At 42.7% G+C, this 18,127-nt stretch overlaps 2 protein-coding genes across 3 annotated transcripts in view; one reads left to right on the top strand and one right to left on the bottom strand.

Annotated features, from left to right (window-relative positions):
* LOC137418497 (uncharacterized) overlaps positions 1-18,127 on the top strand; it is a 164,958-nt gene that overhangs the window by 7,877 nt on the left and 138,954 nt on the right. The window contains exons 2-7 of the mRNA XM_078781286.1: positions 1,162-1,250; positions 6,551-6,774; positions 11,080-11,147; positions 14,297-14,358; positions 15,689-15,855; positions 15,979-16,046. Of these exons, the coding sequence (XP_078637412.1) occupies positions 1,244-1,250; positions 6,551-6,774; positions 11,080-11,147; positions 14,297-14,358; positions 15,689-15,855; positions 15,979-16,046 (596 nt within the window). The 5' untranslated portion in view covers positions 1,162-1,243. The remainder of the gene's footprint in view (positions 1-1,161; positions 1,251-6,550; positions 6,775-11,079; positions 11,148-14,296; positions 14,359-15,688; positions 15,856-15,978; positions 16,047-18,127) is intronic.
* The window catches only part of URM1 (ubiquitin related modifier 1), a 244,980-nt gene that overhangs the window by 116,731 nt on the left and 110,122 nt on the right, over positions 1-18,127 (bottom strand). The window lies entirely within an intron of this gene.

Here is an 18,127-nt window from a genome sequence, read left to right as displayed (position 1 = left end):
TTTCCCAGTTTGCATGATACTATGCAAAATTAATATTTTCATATGGCCGCCACATACTGCTTCATATTTTATGTTACCATTGGATTCCTAGACCCTAAAAATGTAGGTGTAGGCACTGCAACCATTTAGATAGCTGTTCTAATTATGGAGATATTCATCAAAACAGGTCTGTTATGGCGGCCATCTTGGATTTCAAGATGGCTGCCATATACTATTGAATATTTTATGTTGCCATTGGATTCCTAGACCCTAAAAATGTAGGTATAGGCACTTCAACCATTTTGATATCTGTTCTAATTATGGAGATATTCATCAAAATAGGTCTTGTATGACGGCCATTTTGGATTTCAAGATGGCCGCCATATGGGGTGAAATTGGGGATGCCCCCTGGACTAAAAATCTTTCTTTTCGGGTATTCTAGCCATGTGCCAAGTTTCATGCTTTTAAGGGAAAAGGCACAATCGATCCGAATATATATATATATATATATATATATATATATATATATATATATATATATATATATATATATATATCCATACTGTATTTGCTATAAGATTGGGGTGGTTGAAATTACACTTTAACAAAAACAAAAGTAATTAGAGCTACTTGGCTAATTTAAGTAATAAGGAAGAACAGATGAGGTCTCAGACAATGGTTCACGCGTTCCATGCGAGCTTCCTCAGTCCAATAGACATCTTCCACATTCTCTTCAATCATGTATTCCCTGCAGGACTTCAACACAGCTGTTCACCACCCATCTGAGATCATCCCCTATCCAAAACCATGATATTTTCTACCCCAGCGAATTTACCCTTCTCTCTCCCCAAGCCCACTTCTTTCCAAATTTCCAGTTTTTCCATTCTGAGAGCTTGCTTCTTTATTCATTTTGTCCACCCTTGCATCCTCCCCTGCCCCTCATCCTCACCTGCATCCTTTTTTTGTTTGTCGCAGTCTATTTTGTCACTTTGCCTTGCTGTTGGTGTTTCCCCTCTGTCGTTTTGCTGTTAATTTTGTGCTGTTGCATCCTGGTCTATTCTGTGTTCTTGCTCTTCCATGAGACTTCACTTTGTATCCAAAAAAATTACATTGGAATTATAGACAATGCCCATTTTCAAAGTTTTTTTGGTATGATGAGCTGTGTCTGCTTGTGTTCATCAGCGAGCATTTTTGGCATTCACCTTTGTGAATACCAAGACTTTTGTGGATTACGTCGTGCACTGCACCATGAGAGAGACAGACGATGGCAGGTATGTTATCTATTGCAACACACCTCTCCTTGCATAACAGCACATCAATTTTGGGCACATTTCCCTCTGGCAGATACTGGTTACCCATTAATACCCAAGCTGTTGTTACACACACACACACACACACACACACACACACACACACACACACACACACACACACACACACACACACACACACACACACACTGTTGGCTGCCATCTCCACACTTGGGTGGGTTTCAAGAGATGGATTATGAGACCTACCAGGTTCCATCGTGCTTTATTGAAAAGGGTTCCTACTGCCAAATAATACTGGTGCTGTTGGAAAGGTAATAAATGATTTTTAATAATTATCATTTCAAGTAGTACAAGCTAGGACTGCAGTTGGATCGTGCGGACACACTGAGCCGCAATCCGCTTTATGAATTTCCAACCTGTGTTCCCATCCTCACAGCCTGGTGTTGGCTTAGCGGTTAGGGTGCCGGCTTGGGATCCCAGGATCCTGGGTTCGAATCCCGGTCGATCGCTGAATTAACGCCAGGGGGGTTTGCTCAGCCTGTCATCCTTCTGAGGTCGGCAAATTGAGTACCAGCTTGCTGGGATGAATGATCCCGGTGTGTACCCCAGCTTAGAATAGGTACACTGTATCCCTGCGCATCGTAAGAGCGTGACCAAGGGTTGGCGTCAGGAAGGGCATCCGGCCATAAAAACATTGCCTCAAACAGGGAACCTTGATTGTCATGGGACCCGCAAGGCTAACCCCCGCTCTAGCGGGGAAAAATGGCCTTAAAACGATCATTCATTTTTTCATTCATTTCATTAATTGTTCCCATCCTCACAGAAACGATGCACTGATGGAATTCCTATCCAATACACATGCAGATTTTAGATGATGTGCACACTGGCATGCATGCCAAAGTGGTAGGAAGCATGAGGGGAGAGGGGAGGGCAGAATTTATTTGGGGGCAAATGAAACAAATTTATTTTAAATAAATAATAATAAAAACATATTCTTCCCTTTACTGATTTGGGGTAAAAGATAAATAATTGGAGATAAACAGCAAGTTGCAAACTGAAGAAGAAATTTAGGCCGCAAATCGAACAAAAATGCTCCGTACTCATTGAACATAGATATTGAAACTTCAAACAAATTAAACATCAAACCGGACGTCGTGCTCCAGTCGCTGTTGTACATGCACAACAAAAGGTCCAAAAAAAGTGATTAGGCTCACGTGCGATACTGAGAATGATCAATCATAACAATTGGTGGTAGTGTACTATAAAACACTATCGCTATCCCATGTAACCCTATGGCAGCTGTGGGCTTGTCAGGTAGCATCATTTGCTACCAGGATACGAGCAGTGTATTATCACAGTGAAAAGTGACTAAATGCAGGAGAAATAGGAATCGGCAAATCCTTTTAAGGAAATTTTGCGGTCTGCTTCCAAAGACTCCAAAAGACTTGCGATGACAAAGTTATTCGCAGTCACAGAATATGGCGCATTTTAATAATAATAATAATAATAATTCATTTATTTTGTATAGCACTTTTCATGAAGCCCAAAGGTGCTTTGACAGAGTGCAAAACATAATGCATAACAAAACATGAAAACAACAATTGCAAAAAGACAAGAATCAATAGGGAAATATTTAAAGCAAAAGGAGGGAGAAGGAGAAGTGATAAAAAAAAAAAAAACCACCTTTAGAGGCCATTTTTCCCCGCAAGCAGGGGTTGGCCTTTTTCGGGAACCGTGGTTGTTGTTGTTTTTTGGTCCCCTTTTTGAAGCAATGTTTTACGGCCGGATGCCCTTCCTGACACCAACCCTTTTTGCCGCCTTTAACGACAAACAGGGAATTACCAGTGAACTGGTACTCAATTAGCCGACCTCGGAAGGATGACAGGCTGAGTCAACCCCCCTGGCGTTAATTCAGCGATTGACCGGGATTCGAACCCAGGATCCTAGGTATCCTAAGCCGGCACCCTAGCCGCTAGCCCAACACCAGGGAGAAGGAGAAGTGATAGTCAGGGGTTAAATGCTGTGGGTTGAATGCAGTGCTGAACAGGTGGGTCTTGGAGTGATGTTTTGAATGTGGTGAGTGAGGAGGAGTCTCTGATGGTGTGAGGTAGTGAGTTCCAGAGGGTGGGAGCAGCGATGGAGAAGGCTCTGACCCCCCAGGATCTGAATTTGGTCCGGATGGGGGGCGGGGGGGTCAGGAGGTTGGTACCAGCAGAGCGGAGGTAGCGGGTGGGAGTGTGTCTGGAGAGGAGGTCAGCCAGGTAGGATGGGGCCAGGTTATGGAGGGCTTTGTCGGTCAAGAGGAGGATTTTGTACTGGATTCTCTGGGAGATGGGGAGCCAGTGAAGCTTGTAAAGGACGGGGGTGATGTGGTCACGGGTCCGGGAATGGGTGAGTAGACGGGCATTTTAGAAGCTTTTCACGCAGTCTGCTAGTTCAGCAATGTTGTCAGACCTGTTCGGGCGTTCACGTGATCAGCACATGCTGCCCCTCAGCCTCCTGGAAAAAGGCAGTAAGGGCAATTCCGCCACACCTCCACTCCGCTTCAGCATCTGTGCATACATCACATACCAAAATAGATCAAGTGCTGTCTAAGGTGCTGATTTTTCTGTTGTCAGAGTGGCCTTGCATTGGTGATGAGGAATTACATTCTTTATTCGTATGATCGACAGAGTTAAGCCTTTAGCAAGGGTGCGTTCTCTAGGGCAACTGGGTGGTGATACATACTGCCTTAAGGTCTAATGCTCTCAACATGCTACATGATGCCCATCCAGGAATTATCAAGATGAAGTTGTTTGCTCGCAATTGTGTTTTTAATGGATCATGACGTTAAATGCATGGCATGGACATCTGCGGCATGTCAAACTACTCATTCATCCATCCTCGGGGCCAGTACCTCTACATTCCTTGGGAGTGCCCAAATTGCCCATCCAGCAGTATTAATATTGACTATGCTGTTCCGTTGTCAAGAAACAAAATGTCGTTGATCATCATCATCGATACTTATTCAAAATGGAATTGCCATTTTTGCCACCCATGGCTTACCTGATATGGTGGTTTTTGATAATGATTAAAATTTCACCACTGCTGACTTTGCAAACCTAATGGCGCAACTCAGGACTGTATTAAAGCACATAAAAGTTGTGTCGTACCAACCAACCAACCTCTAATCATTTGGCGATGTATTCATTGAACTTGGGCTGACCTCAGTTGCGACAAGAGGTGTGATTGAGTCGGATGTGCGGGCCAAGTGGTTGTTGGGTTTTTGCTTGCTTGCTCTGCTTCCTTTTGAGCATTTAACAAATACAGAACAAACAAGTCTTTGACAAAAGCTGTTATTTGCTATTTGTTCCATTGGCTGCTGATTTACGGCAACTGGCTCAATCATTGATCAGTTTGCATCAGCCATTGGGTGTATTAAAATTTGATGTCGGTGGTGGGGAACAAGTATGTTTTAAAATTATCACAAACCTACAAAATGAAATACCATCTGCTGGCAACTTGAAACTGAGCCTGCGTATCGCCAAAACGCTATATTCACATCCATAGCAAAAACAATTGTGACATAAACAATACAGGATGTCATCCTTTAACTATATATACTAGGGCATGCCCGTACGTGGGTGCCCGTTCCTTGCCAAAAAAAAAAAAAAACGCTACCCGTACGCTCTACCCCGCCCGTACGCCCGTAAACAAAAAAAACAACGCTCTTCGCTTCCGCCCTTCGCTCTGACTGAATTGGGAGAAATAATGCGCATAAGAAATCGAGAAATTATTATTTTCTCCGGAAGAAATCGAATTGCGAACCGTAATGGCGCAGGCTCTCGGGCTCGCAACAACGCGTTCTGTGATTGGCTGCCGGAAGTGAAGTCTTCACTGTCGCAAATGTGAAGCGATGAATACGATGAATCGCAAATTAGTTTTTATTAGTTTTAAAACATAGTTTAACGGCAACATAGTTTGCCGACGGGAAATAAATGAATACGCTCTCAAATGTGCCATCCGAGGCAGAGTCTGTTCGCCACGTGATGAAGATCACTGTTTTCTTACATTATTTGGTACATGCAAAATAAGAGTAAACCGTGGGTATGGGCTTTATTACTTGCAAAATCGAAGATTTTTCAAGTATATTGCTCGGTTGCGTTTGTGGTTCTGTCTGTCTGTGTCTGTCTGTCTGTCTGTCTGTTTGTCTGTTTGTTTGTCACCGGCCTACAGGTCACAATTCTAAACCGATCGTCACGAAACTTCACCAAGTTGTATAGGTCGTCCCAATTGAGAAACCTATTGTTTTTGGGGTCAAAAGGTCAAAAGGTCAACATAGGCCAAAGGTCACCAACTTTGCCAAATTGCTAAAATCCTCAATTTTCTTCCGATTGACTTGAAATTTGAAGAGGACTTGCATATCTGGTCACTGAATTCAACCACCAAGTATTTTTGAGCTCAACATAGGCCAAAAGGTCAACATAGGCCAAAAGGTCAACATAGGCCAAAAGGTCAACATAGGCCAAATTTCTAAAATCCTCAATTTTTATCCGATTGACTTGAAATTTGAAGATGACTTGCATATCTGGTCACTGAATTCAACCACAAGTTATATTTTATGTGAACATAGGCCAAAAGGTCAACATAGGCCGAATTTCTAAAATCGACTTTTCATTTGATTGACTTGACATTCTAAGAGGATTTACATATATGGTCACTGAATTCAACCACCAACTATTTTTGAGGTCAACATAGGCCAAGTTTTTAAAATCCTCGATTTTCATCTGATTGACTTGAAAATTGAACAGCATTTGCACATTGAGTCACTAAATAGGGAAACTAACTATTTTTGAGGGCAAAAGGTCAAAGGTCAACTCAAGGTCAACCTTACAAAATCATCATTTTTCATCTGAAAAATCGTCACTTTTCTTCCTGTTGACCTGAGCTTTTATCAAGATTGTCAATTTTAATCTTGATGAAATGGACAATTTGCTGTATCAATGGATTTTTTTTTCTTGGGGGTGGGGGGAGGATTTTGCAAGTATCGTGCTCCGGATGACTACTTGTTTAATTGTTGATGTGAATTTCTTCCATTTGTGGTCACGGAAACGTTAATTTGGAACGTGTTTTCGTGGAAGAGATGTAGGTTTGGCATTTTTTATGTCGGCTGTCCACTAGGCAAAACTAATGGCATCATATAATCTTTTGGTTTGATATATGTTGCAGGATCACACACTAATTCCAGGGATACTTCTCAAGGGGAGATAGGTAATTAACCTCCACGATAAGTAATTAACCTCCACGTCATTTTATTCCAGGCATTCAAGATAGCATGGAGCAGCCAGATTTACTGAGTGAACTTGAGCAAGGGAAAAGTCTCCAGTCTGGGGAATACTTTTCTGCTGAGGGTGCAGAAACTGCACCTTTTGAGCCCTCCACATGTGCGTCGGACTCGTTGAACTTGAACGTGAAGTCAGAGGATGCTCACGACCCAACACAAGTGAACGAGGGTGTAGAGGACAAAACCCAAGCACTTACCAAGGTACAATCCAAAATGCACTATATATATATATATATATATATATATATATATATATATATATATATATATATATGTGTGTGTGTGTGTGTGTGTGTGTGTGTGTGTGTGTGTGTGTGTGTGTGTGTGTGTGTGTGTGTGTGTGTGTGTGTGTGTGTGTGTGTGTGTATATATATGTGTGTGTGTGTGTATATATATGTATATGTGTGTGTGTATATATATGTATATATATATATATGTATATATATGTATATATATATATATATATATATATATATATATATATATATATATATATATATATATATATATATATATATATATATATATATATATATATATATATATATATATATATATATATATATATACATATATATATATATATATATATATATATATATATATATACATATATATATATATATATATATATATATATATACATACACACAGTGCATTCAGAAAGTATTCAGACCCCTTCACTTTTTTCACATTTTGTTATGTTGCAGCCTTATGCTGAAATCGTTTAAATTCATTTTTTCCCTTATCAATCTACACTCAATACCCCATAATGACAAAGAGAAAACAGGATTTTAGAAAGTTTTGTAAATTTATTAAAAAGAAAAAACTGAAATATCACATTTACACAAGTTGAATTAACGCCAGGGGGGTTGACTCAGCCTGTCATCCTTCCGAGGTCGGCAACTTGAGTACCAGCTTGCTGGGATGAATGATCACGGTGTGTACCCCGATTTAGAATAGGTACACCGTATCCCTGCGCATCGTAAGAGCGTGACCAAGGGTTGGCGTCAGGAAGGGCATCCGGCCATAAAAACATTGCCTCAAACAGGGAACCATGATTGTCATGGGGCCCGCAAGGCTAACCCCCGCTTTAGCGGGGAAAATGGCCTTAAAACGATCATTCATTCATTCATTAATATTGAGACACTGGTTTATTCTGTGTTTCGAGTCAATAATGAACCAACCATACACCGCTTCAATCAATAAACTTTGCAATAACGACAAAGGGATTGCAGTGTTACGATTATATTTACTATATTGTTGGTATTAACGCTATTATTATTGCCAAAACAATACTACTGTATTAAGAAACCTGGGCTAATTTGTCCGAAGCGGCCTGAAAGTGAGCCATGAAGGGATGAAGCCTAAGGCCTATATGTATGTTGTCTATGTGTATATATGCCTATATGTGTTGTTGGAAGATCTGTAACGTCTATGCTTTTGATATTTGATGATCATTTTAACAATCGGTTTGTTTGTTTTTGACACTGAATGAAAAACGTCAAGGTAGAGCATGGCGATTGTGATATATGACAGAACACGATATGTTCTGCCTGAATGAAATTGGAATCAAAATTGCGGTGTGCGGAGACAGCCGCTGTACCGCGTAATGACATCAGACGTAATCACATCACCCTGTCATGTGACCAGATCCTCAGATCTGATTGGTATGCGTTTGAGGGGACATACACACACACACACACACACACACACACACACACACACACACACACACACACACACACACACACACACACACACACACACACACACACACACACACACACACACACACACACACACACACACACACACACACACACACACACACACACACACACACATAATAATAATAATAATAATTCATTTATTTTGTATAGCGCTTTTCCAGAAGCCCAAAGGCGCTTTGACAGAGTGGAAAACATAATGCATAACAATACATGAAAACAACAATTGCAAAAAGACAAGAATCAAGAAAACAAACAGCAGCGATATACGGCATATATATAAGACAAGAATCAAAAAGACAAGACAAGAATCAATAGGGAAATATTTAAAGCAAAAGGAGGGAGAAGGAGAAGAGATAGTCAGGGGTTAAATGCTGTGGGTTGAATGTTGAATGCAGCGTTGAACAGGTGGGTCTTTAGTGATGTTTTGAATGTGGTGAGTGAGGAGGAGTCTCTGATGGTGTGAGGTAGTGAGTTCCAGAGGGTGGGAGCAGCGATGGAGAAGGCCCTGTCCCCCCAGGATCTGAATTTGGTCCGGATGGAGGGGGTCAGGAGGTTGGTACCAGCAGAGCGGAGGTTGCGGGTGGGAGTGTGTCTGGAGAGGAGGTCAGCCAGGTAGGATGGGGCCAGGTTATGGAGGGCTTTGTATGTCAAGAGGAGGATTTTGTACTGGATTCTCTGGGGGATGGGGAGCCAGTGAAGCTTGTAAAGGACGGGGGTGATGTGGTCACGGGTCCGGGAATGAGTGAGTAGACGGGCAGCGGAGTTCTGAATGTATTGGAGTTTATTGGTGATTTTTGAGGGTGAACCATAGAGGAGGCTATTGCAGTAGTCCAGACGGGAGGTGATGAAGGCGTGGATGAGGGTTTCTGCAGCCGTGGAGGAGAGGGATGAGCGGAGACGGGCAATGTTTTTCAGGTGAAAGAAGGCTGACTTTGTGATCTGTTTAGTGTATTTGTCGAAGGAAAGGGTTTGGTCAAAGATGACGCCAAGATTCCGGATGTGAGGGGAGGTGGATACTGGGATACCGTCGATGTTGAGGGCAAAGTTATGGGTGGATTTTGTGAGCGTTTTTGGGCCAATGATGATTATTTCAGATTTATCACAGTTAAGCTTGAGGAAGTTGATTTGAAGCCAGGATTTTATTTCAGTGATGCAGTTTGTCAGGATAGAGTGGGTGTCGGTGGAGACGGACTTGGTGGAGATGAAAAGCTGGATGTCATCGGCGAAGCAGTGGAATTGGAGACCATGACGGCGGATTAAGTGACCGAGCGGGGACAGGTAAAGGATGAAGAGGAGGGGGCGAAGAACTGAACCTTGGGGGACACCTTGGGGGAGGGGAGCAGTGGGGGATTTGCAGTTATTGATGGAGATGAACTGGCATCTGTCAGAGAGGTATGATTTAATCCAAGAGAGGGCAGTGCCGGTGACGTTAAAGGTGGATTCAAGTCGGGTGAGGAGGATAGTGTGATCGATGGTGTCAAAGGCAGCGCTGAGGTCGAGGAGGACGAGAATGTTGAGGTTGCCAGCGTCAGAGGAGAGGAGAAGGTCGTTGGTGATTTTGAGGAGAGCAGTTTCAGTACTGTGGTTGGAGCGGAATCCGGATTGGAATGTTTCATACAAGTTATTGGCAGAGAGATGATGTTTGAGTTGAGTGGCTACAGCGCGTTCCAAAACTTTTGACAGAAAGGGTAGGTTGGAGATGGGTCTGAAGTTGTTTAGGGTGTCAGGGTTTAGACCAGGTTTTTTTAGAATGGGGGTAACAGCAGCAATTTTGAGGGAAGGTGGGACGATGCCTGTAGACAGGGAGGAGTTTATTGTTGCAATGATAAGTGGAGAGAGAGCAGGGAGGGAGGCTTTGACAAAGCTGGAGGGGATGGGGTCAAGAGTGCAGGTGGCAGTTTTCATTCCTATGAGGAGTTCAGAGAGGTCAGTAGGAGAGATTGGGGAGAACCGAGACAGGGGATGGCAGGACAAGGGGGGGCAGGTGGTTGGAGGGGGAGCGGGTGCGGCGGTGGTCAAGCTGTTGTAGATGTTGTCAATTTTGCGTTGGAAGAAAGAGAGGAAGGAGATGCAGTTGTCTACTGTGAATGACTGGGTGGTGGTGTTCAGGGGGCGGAGGAGTTTGTTTATTGTCGAGAAGAGTGCTTTTGGGTTTCCGGAGCCAGAGTGGATAATTTGAGAGTAGTAGGCAGAGCGGGCGCGGGAGAGGGCATCTTTGTAGTGTTGTATGTGGTCCTTGTAGGCTTGGGAGTGAACATACACATACACATACACACACACACACATACACATACACACACACACACACACACACACATACACATACACACACATACACACACATACACACACATACACACACATACACGGATGGACAAACATTGTTCTAGGCGGCTTTGCCCTATGGGCTACGCCGTAAAAATCTTTAAAAAAAAAACTCCACTTGCACATTATGGTGTATAATGTGTAGATCAGTGACAAACAAAATCTCAATTCAATTTAATCAATTATAAATTCAGGCTGTAACATAACAAAATGTGAAAAAAGTCGAGGGGTGTGAATACTTTCTGAAGGCACTGTCCATGTATGTATGTGTATATATATATATATATATATATATATATATATATATATATATATATACTGTATATATATATATATATATATATATATATATATATATATATATATATATATATATATATATATATTACATCAGTTCAAAATAATTATATTGAATAATTTGCTTTTGTTTGTTCTTTTTGTGCTGCAGAAACAAAAGAAACAGTTGCGGAAGGAAAGAAAATTATCTGAAGCAAAAAAACAGAGAGATTCTACAAGGTATGTGTGAATGGAGATTGTTGTTTTTACAATGTCTTATTGAAATGTATCTAGAGTAATTCCACTGAATCTGTGTTGGTTAGCTCATCGTAAGGGATAAAAATCATTTTTAAATGGATGAGGTATCCTCCTTTGGAGAACATAATTGAGGCCTGTGAGTGAATGTTGGGATATTTTATTGATTGTTTTCAACATTGATTACTCTCCAGAAAAATGGAAGTCATAACTTTCAACATGGTAGCTCTAAGTATCACAATTCGTCTATGAATTTCTTTTGCTACTGTTTCTAAGGCTCGTGGAATAGCAGTCGCGCATATAAATCACACAACACACACTCATGTGCAGACAACGACAGCAGACAACACAAGGCTTGACTTCAGACAAACACGGTGGTTGACATTACGGAAAGTCACTTCCTGGAACGCGCTGGGTGACGGCGCTGTCAATGGTCAGCCGGCTACTTTTAGTGCGACATCTTCCACCACAAAGGTTGCCAACCCACGGTTTTTGAACTATCCTTGATGTCAAGCGTCAAGCTAAGAAGCAGCACACACAATTTAATTTTTTTTTTGGTTTGAGTTGGCCAGGATCTGAATTGAATGACTGACCTCCCAGAATCAGAATCGCAATGTGTGCTAACCACAATGCCATTGAGTTTGGTGTTAACATCCCCGCTCAGCAGGAGACGGACGGGGTTTTGCAATCACTTCTGTGTGGCTGTGTGCCTGTCCGGGCCATAACTTTTTTTTAACCATTTGAGCCTTTTCATCAAATTTTCAACAAAGCTTTATAATGAGAATATGGAGAAGACAAATTAATAATTTGTCTTCTGCCCCTCTTGTCTCCCGCTCCCTTCATTTTATGTTTTATGTGTCTGTTTGTGTTTTTTTGTGTTTGATGCGTTAGCTCTCACACGAGCCTCGACTTTGTATACAAAACAAAACAAAACAAAACAAAAAAAAAAACCAAAAAACAAAAAAAACAAAACAACAACAAAAAAAAAAACAACAAAAAAAAAAAAAGAAAAAAAAAAGTCAAAGGCCAGCATCACATAAAATCATCAATTTTCATCAAATTGACCTAACATTTTAAGAAATAGTATATTGGGGGCACTGAATTGGTTCACCAATCAAAGGCTGAAGCCGATTATTATTATTATTTTCTTCAGATCAAAAGGTCAACATGTCAACATCGGCTAAAATTGTCAATTTTTTGTATTTTTTTTTGTTTAGCCGTTGTTGTCATGTTTAGCATACGGAAGAAGAAGTCTGAATACAAAGCGGATGAGGGCAGGTTTTGCATTTTCAGATGCTTTATAGTTGTTATTGGAATCAGAAAATGAACAAAAATAATCAATCCTGTTTAAAATCTGCCTGCGTGTTCATGCAAATATAGTCATAATTTCCCACCCCACCTTTGCTTTTTGAGGGATATGCCACATGGCCGAGGGGTCATACCTGAAATGACCCACATTTACGGCCATGATTAAAAAAAAACAAAATTGATACGACTTGTAATTAAAGCTTCTGGAAGATGTGAACAAGATACTCGGGGATCGAGGGAAGTAAATGTCCTCGTAGTCAGGCTTGAGAAAACAGGTCGACATGTGGCGTGAGCTTAGAGGACAGAACCAAGAAGCTGGTCAGGTCGGTCTTTTGGGACTGCCACTGGTAACATGTAACTCAGTGCTCCCTGCTGCATGGTCGGGATGTCGGCGACTAAACTGACACCCCTCACGGGCTTTGCTACTCGGGAGGGTGACTGTGACACCCTGCGAGGATTAAAAACTAACATCTGGAAAAGGGTGGATGAGCTCCTGTAGGGAGCCAACGGCCATCCAGTAAGGAGATGGTGTCTCCTAAAAAATACCCATCCGGTTTGGACCGGTTCAAGTCATACCAAAGACTTAAAAGAAAATGGTATGCACATACATGCTTCCCTGCTTGAAATAATAGAGCGTGCACAATCCCCATCGGTTACCATCCATGGGGAGGAGGAAATTCTTCTTGAGGAAATGCCCCGCTGAGTAAAGCGGCGCCATTGTTAGCCATTCGGGTACCCAGAGTATCCCGGGAAGTGATGGTAGAGATGGCACTTCCCCAAGCCGTGTGTGTGTGTGTGTGTGTGTGTGTGTGTGTGTGTGTGTGTGTGTGTGTGTGTGTGTGTGTGTGTGTGTGTGTGTGTGTGTGTGTGTGTCGGGGTGTGTGTGTGTGTGTGTGTGTGTGTGTGTGTGTGTGTGTGTGTCGGGGTGTGTGTGTGTGTGTGTGTGTGTGTGTGTGTGTGTTTGTGTGTGTGTGTGTGTCGGGGTGTGTGTGTGTGTGTGTCGGTGTGTGTGTGTGTCGGGGTGTGTGTGTGTGTCGGGGTGTGTGTGTCGGGGTGTGTGTGTCGGGGTGTGTGTGTCGGGGTGTGTGTGTCGGGGGGTGTGTGTCGGGGGGTGTGTGTCGGGGGGTGTGTGTCGGGGGGTGTGTGTCGGGGGTGTGTGTGTCGGGGGGGTGTGTGTCGGGGGGGGTGTGTGTCGGGGGGGTGTGTGTCGGGGGGGTGTGTGTCGGGGTGTGTGTGTCGGGGTGTGTGTGTCGGGGTGTGTGTGTCGGGGTGTGTGTGTCGGGGTGTGTGTGTCGGGGTGTGTGTATGTCATCTCTATTACGAGCCTTAGCCCAAGTACAAAAAGAACCTTCGAGGAAAAGTGATGTTCTTGAAGCTTATGCTGGACACTTATCTGAGAACTCGACAACAGATAGTTTGCAATTGTTCCCCTAAACAATTACCCAAGCTTTGTTCTAACTCCATTATGTATGAAGAATAAAGACATATTTTGAACTTTACTGGCCGAAGCAATGTGCGACCTAAGGCTCTGCCTTATTGATGACCTAAGTCTCTAAAACACTTCCAGAATTATTTTTCACTGTGCTTCTGATTTGGCTGTGATGAGAGAATATGTAGCTGGAATTGTACATCTGATACCAGCGGTGGAATTACTCAGAAACCAAAGAACTGTGTGGGAATTGCTTATTTTGTTTTCTCTTCACTTGTTGAAAATGTCATATGGTTTAAAATGTTGCTGCAGCTTGTACCACTTTCATTCCTTTTGTTCGATTTCTCAATCATGTAACAATCTGTTGCTTTTGTGTAATTTTGTCCTATTTTCACAGCTTTGCAGATTCATGCAGTCCTCTCAGGACATCTTCACCAGTTGGGCCAAGTGGAGTGGAAGGTGTGTTTTTTATTATTATTATTATGTTTTTGCCATTTTTTTTGGTTTTCGCCATTCGCCGTTTTTTTGACCAAGTCATTCACGAACCGGCTGTCCATGTCTGCCGTTCGACTGAAAGTGGCACAGGAATGTGGAATTTATTGGTTCCATGGTTTAGCATTCACCTTTTCCACGTTGATTGTTTGCTTTTGGCTTCCCACAGGTGTAAATAAATAAATAAACAATAATATTTTCTATAAATGCTTTGAGAATGAATTCCCGGTTTGCATTTACATGCAAAGTTTTTATTATTTTAATTTGGTAATATACTACTGTGTTCAAAAAGTATCCGACCTTTATTTTTCGTGCGTAAAAAAGAAGAAGCTAGGGAGGCGTTGATTGGTGCACGTATGTAGGCGATCCTAATGCGCACGCGTGAATTTTTTCCCACCTGCAGAAGCTGTCATTCGACGGCAGACCGCCGATGAGTGAGGAAGTGTAAGTGAGCGCCGTCGGATTTTCGTTTTTGACAAAATGACGGAAAAATCTGAACAACGCTACTGCATCAAATTTTGTGTAAAGCTTGGCGATTCCCAAGTGGAAACGATCCGCAAGATTCAACACCGTTCATTCCATTATGAAGGAGGATTTGGGCTTCAGGAGAATCTCAGCGAAGTTCGTACCAAAGCTGCTAACGATTGAGCAGAAGCAACTCCGTTTGGAGATCGCACAGGACATGCTGGAGACTGTGAACAGCGATCCCAGCTTCCTCAACACAGTGATCACTGGCGATGAGTCCTGGGTTTATGGGTACGACCCAGAAACCAAGTTGCAGTTTTGATGCAAGTTTGATGAAACACAAAATTTGATGCAGTAGCGTTGTTCAGGTTTTTCCGTCATTTTGTCAAAAACGAAAATCCGACGGCGCTCACTTACATTTCCTCACTCATCGGCGGTCTGCCGTCGAATGACAGCTTCTGCAGGTGGGAAAAAATTCACGCGTGCGCATTAGGATCGCCTACATACGTGCACCAATCAACGCCTCCCTAGCTTCTTTTTTTTACGCACGAAAAATAAAGGTCGGATACTTTTTGAACACACTACGTAGGTTGCTTATGTATATATTATTTAGGCCATGATGTTTTACTTGTATGTTTATATTTTGCTTTTTGTTACCTTTATAATATAACAGCTTCAAAGGTTAAAGTTTCTTTCTCTCCCTTTCTCATTTTTTCCTTTTCTTCCTTTTCCATTTTCTCTCTCTCTCTCTCTCTCTCTCTCTCTCTCTCTCTCTCTCTCTCTCTCTCTGTCTCTGTCTCTGTCTCTGTCTCTCTCGTCTTCCTTTCACAAGGGCAAAGTCTCCATTCTGGGGAATACTGTCCTGCCGAGTGTACAGAAACTGCACCTTCTGAGCCATCCTCATGTGCATCGGGCTCATTGATCTTGAAGTCAGAGGATGCTCACGAACCTACACAAGTGACTGAGGATGTGGAGGACAAAAACAAACCACTTACCAAGGTACATCCCAAATGGACTTGATGTTTTGATTATCCTTTTTTTTTTCTTTTTTTTTTTTAACAACATCAGTTCAAAATAACCATAATGAATAATTTGCTTTTGTTTGTTACTTTTGTGCTGCAGAAAAGAAAGAGACAGTTGAAGAAAGAAAGACAATTGTCTGAAGCAAAAAAACAGAAAGATTCTACAAGGTATGTGTGAATGGAGGTCGTCTTTAAAGTGTTTTTCAAACTGGCATCGTGTGGCCTTGCGTGTTTCAAGACAAACATAATATTTAAGCAGTGGGTAATCTCTTTCAACCACAGAATTTTGAGCCTTGGGAGTGAATATTGGGACATTTTAATTATTGTTTACCTTGTTGATTACTCTTGAGGAAAATCGAAATGGCCACTTTCAACAGAATGTAACAGCAATTCTTCAATGCTTTCATATTTGATTTATATATTTTATGGGGAGGGTTAATGAAGACAGAAAAGATCATGGGTATGGTTGGGAGGTGAACTGAGGTGGTGGTAAACCGCTGTCTTGAAACCACACAGGGAAGAATGAGATTGCACAGACTGAGGAACTTGGTTCCACAGGCAGGAAAAAGAAAAGATGAACGAATGGATTTGGAAGTTTCAGCAGAAGAAGGTTACTGGCAGAGCACATGCATGCTCCCTGATTAAACCGGGATGGGATGGAGCATAGAGCAGGTGTTGCAAGACCATAAGGTAGGCAGTAGAAGACAGAGAGACCACTGCCTTCTCTGTGATGTGAAAATAATAGGCCCAGATGTACCAGTGATGTTCAAAGCCTTTGTTTCCAAGGAGGCAAGTTGAGCAGGGTGTGAGGCAGGGTCACCAGCCTAAAGGGGAGAGCAGTATTCCACCAAGCGGTGGATGAAGGCCTTGTGGGTAGATAAAAGTTCAGATGTGCCAAGGAAAGACTGCAGGAGGGAGGATGGCTTGTTGGCCTTCAAAGTGGCTGGCTTTGGAGGCCAACTTAGATGTGGTTTGCCCAAGAAAGATCATGGCTGATGGTGAAGGCCAAAATTTTAAGTGTGAACTTCATCAAGAGGTTTGTTAAGAAAGTAGAGAGGAGTGTTTGCCAGATGGCGTTTTCGCAGAGATTGCGTGAGCGTTTGAGATTTGTTAGGATTGAAAGACATATTCCAACTGTTGTTTGATGCGGAGAGGGTGGAGGCTGCTTCCTGTCCATCTGAAAGACGAGGGATGTTAGGATCTGAAAGACGAGGGATGTTATGATCTGAAAGACTAGGGATGTTATGGTAGAGGGTGGAGTTATCAGCAAAGAGGTAAAGACAATTTTCCAGAGAGTAGGAAGGATCATTGATGAAGATTAGGAATAGGACTGGGCCAAAGGCTCTGCATTTGGGGCACTGCAGTCTTGACAGGGAGAGGACATGAGAGGGAGAGGAGAGCTATGTGTTAGCTATGAGAGTGGAGGATGACGGTAAGCTATGAGAGGAGGTCACCTTTAATGTGATAGACAGAGGATTTGAAAAGCAAAATGGAGTGCTAGACTGTCTCAAATGCTCTAGTTATGTCAAGTGGACATCTCGCTGACCATTCTCAGAGAGCCTCCTCAGCCTCGACGAGTCTGGCATTTCACTCAGGCCAACTGGCACGGTCTTCAAGCAGCCATCAATCATCTGGACTGGTCTCCCATCTTTATCGCCTCTGACATCAACTCATCCTGGGAATTCTTCCAAAGTAAATTGCTCTCTCTCATGCACAGATTTATCCCATCTCGTCTTCAGTTGTCTTACCCTTCCTCCCGTCCATGGTACACGGAATATTGTGGTGAGGCTATTGCCCAGAAACAACTTGCTTTCGTCTCCTGGAAAGCAAATCCAACGGAAGGAAATCTCATTTCCTTTCACAAAGCCTGAAACAAGTGTGTGTCCACCCTCAGGAGAGCCAGGAAACAATATCTCTCCGTTCTCAGGACCGAATTCTCTTATCTGTCTCCCTCTTCCAAATCCTGGTGGCGTCTGGTCAAATCCGTTTCTGGTGTTTGTTCCCCCTCCATCCCCTCCCTCACCTCAAACGGCCACACGGCTGACTCCGCATGTGAAAAAGCTGAATGCCTCAACTCTGTGTTTGCCTCTAAATCTTGTGTCCCAAACCCATTCCTCTCTGTACCCACCGTACCCAGTCGTACCCAGCTGCTCCTGGACTCTGTGTCCTTTCCTCCTGACAAGGTGGAAAAGTTTCTGTCAACCCTCGACTCTGATTCTGCAACTGGACCAGACGGCATCAGCCCACGA

The sequence above is a fragment of the Myxine glutinosa genome, chromosome 7 (assembly GCF_964187855.1).
Source record: "Myxine glutinosa chromosome 7, kmMyxGlut1.1, whole genome shotgun sequence".
Lineage (NCBI taxonomy): Eukaryota > Metazoa > Chordata > Myxini > Myxiniformes > Myxinidae > Myxine > Myxine glutinosa.
This window is presented reverse-complemented; position numbering and strand designations above follow the sequence as displayed.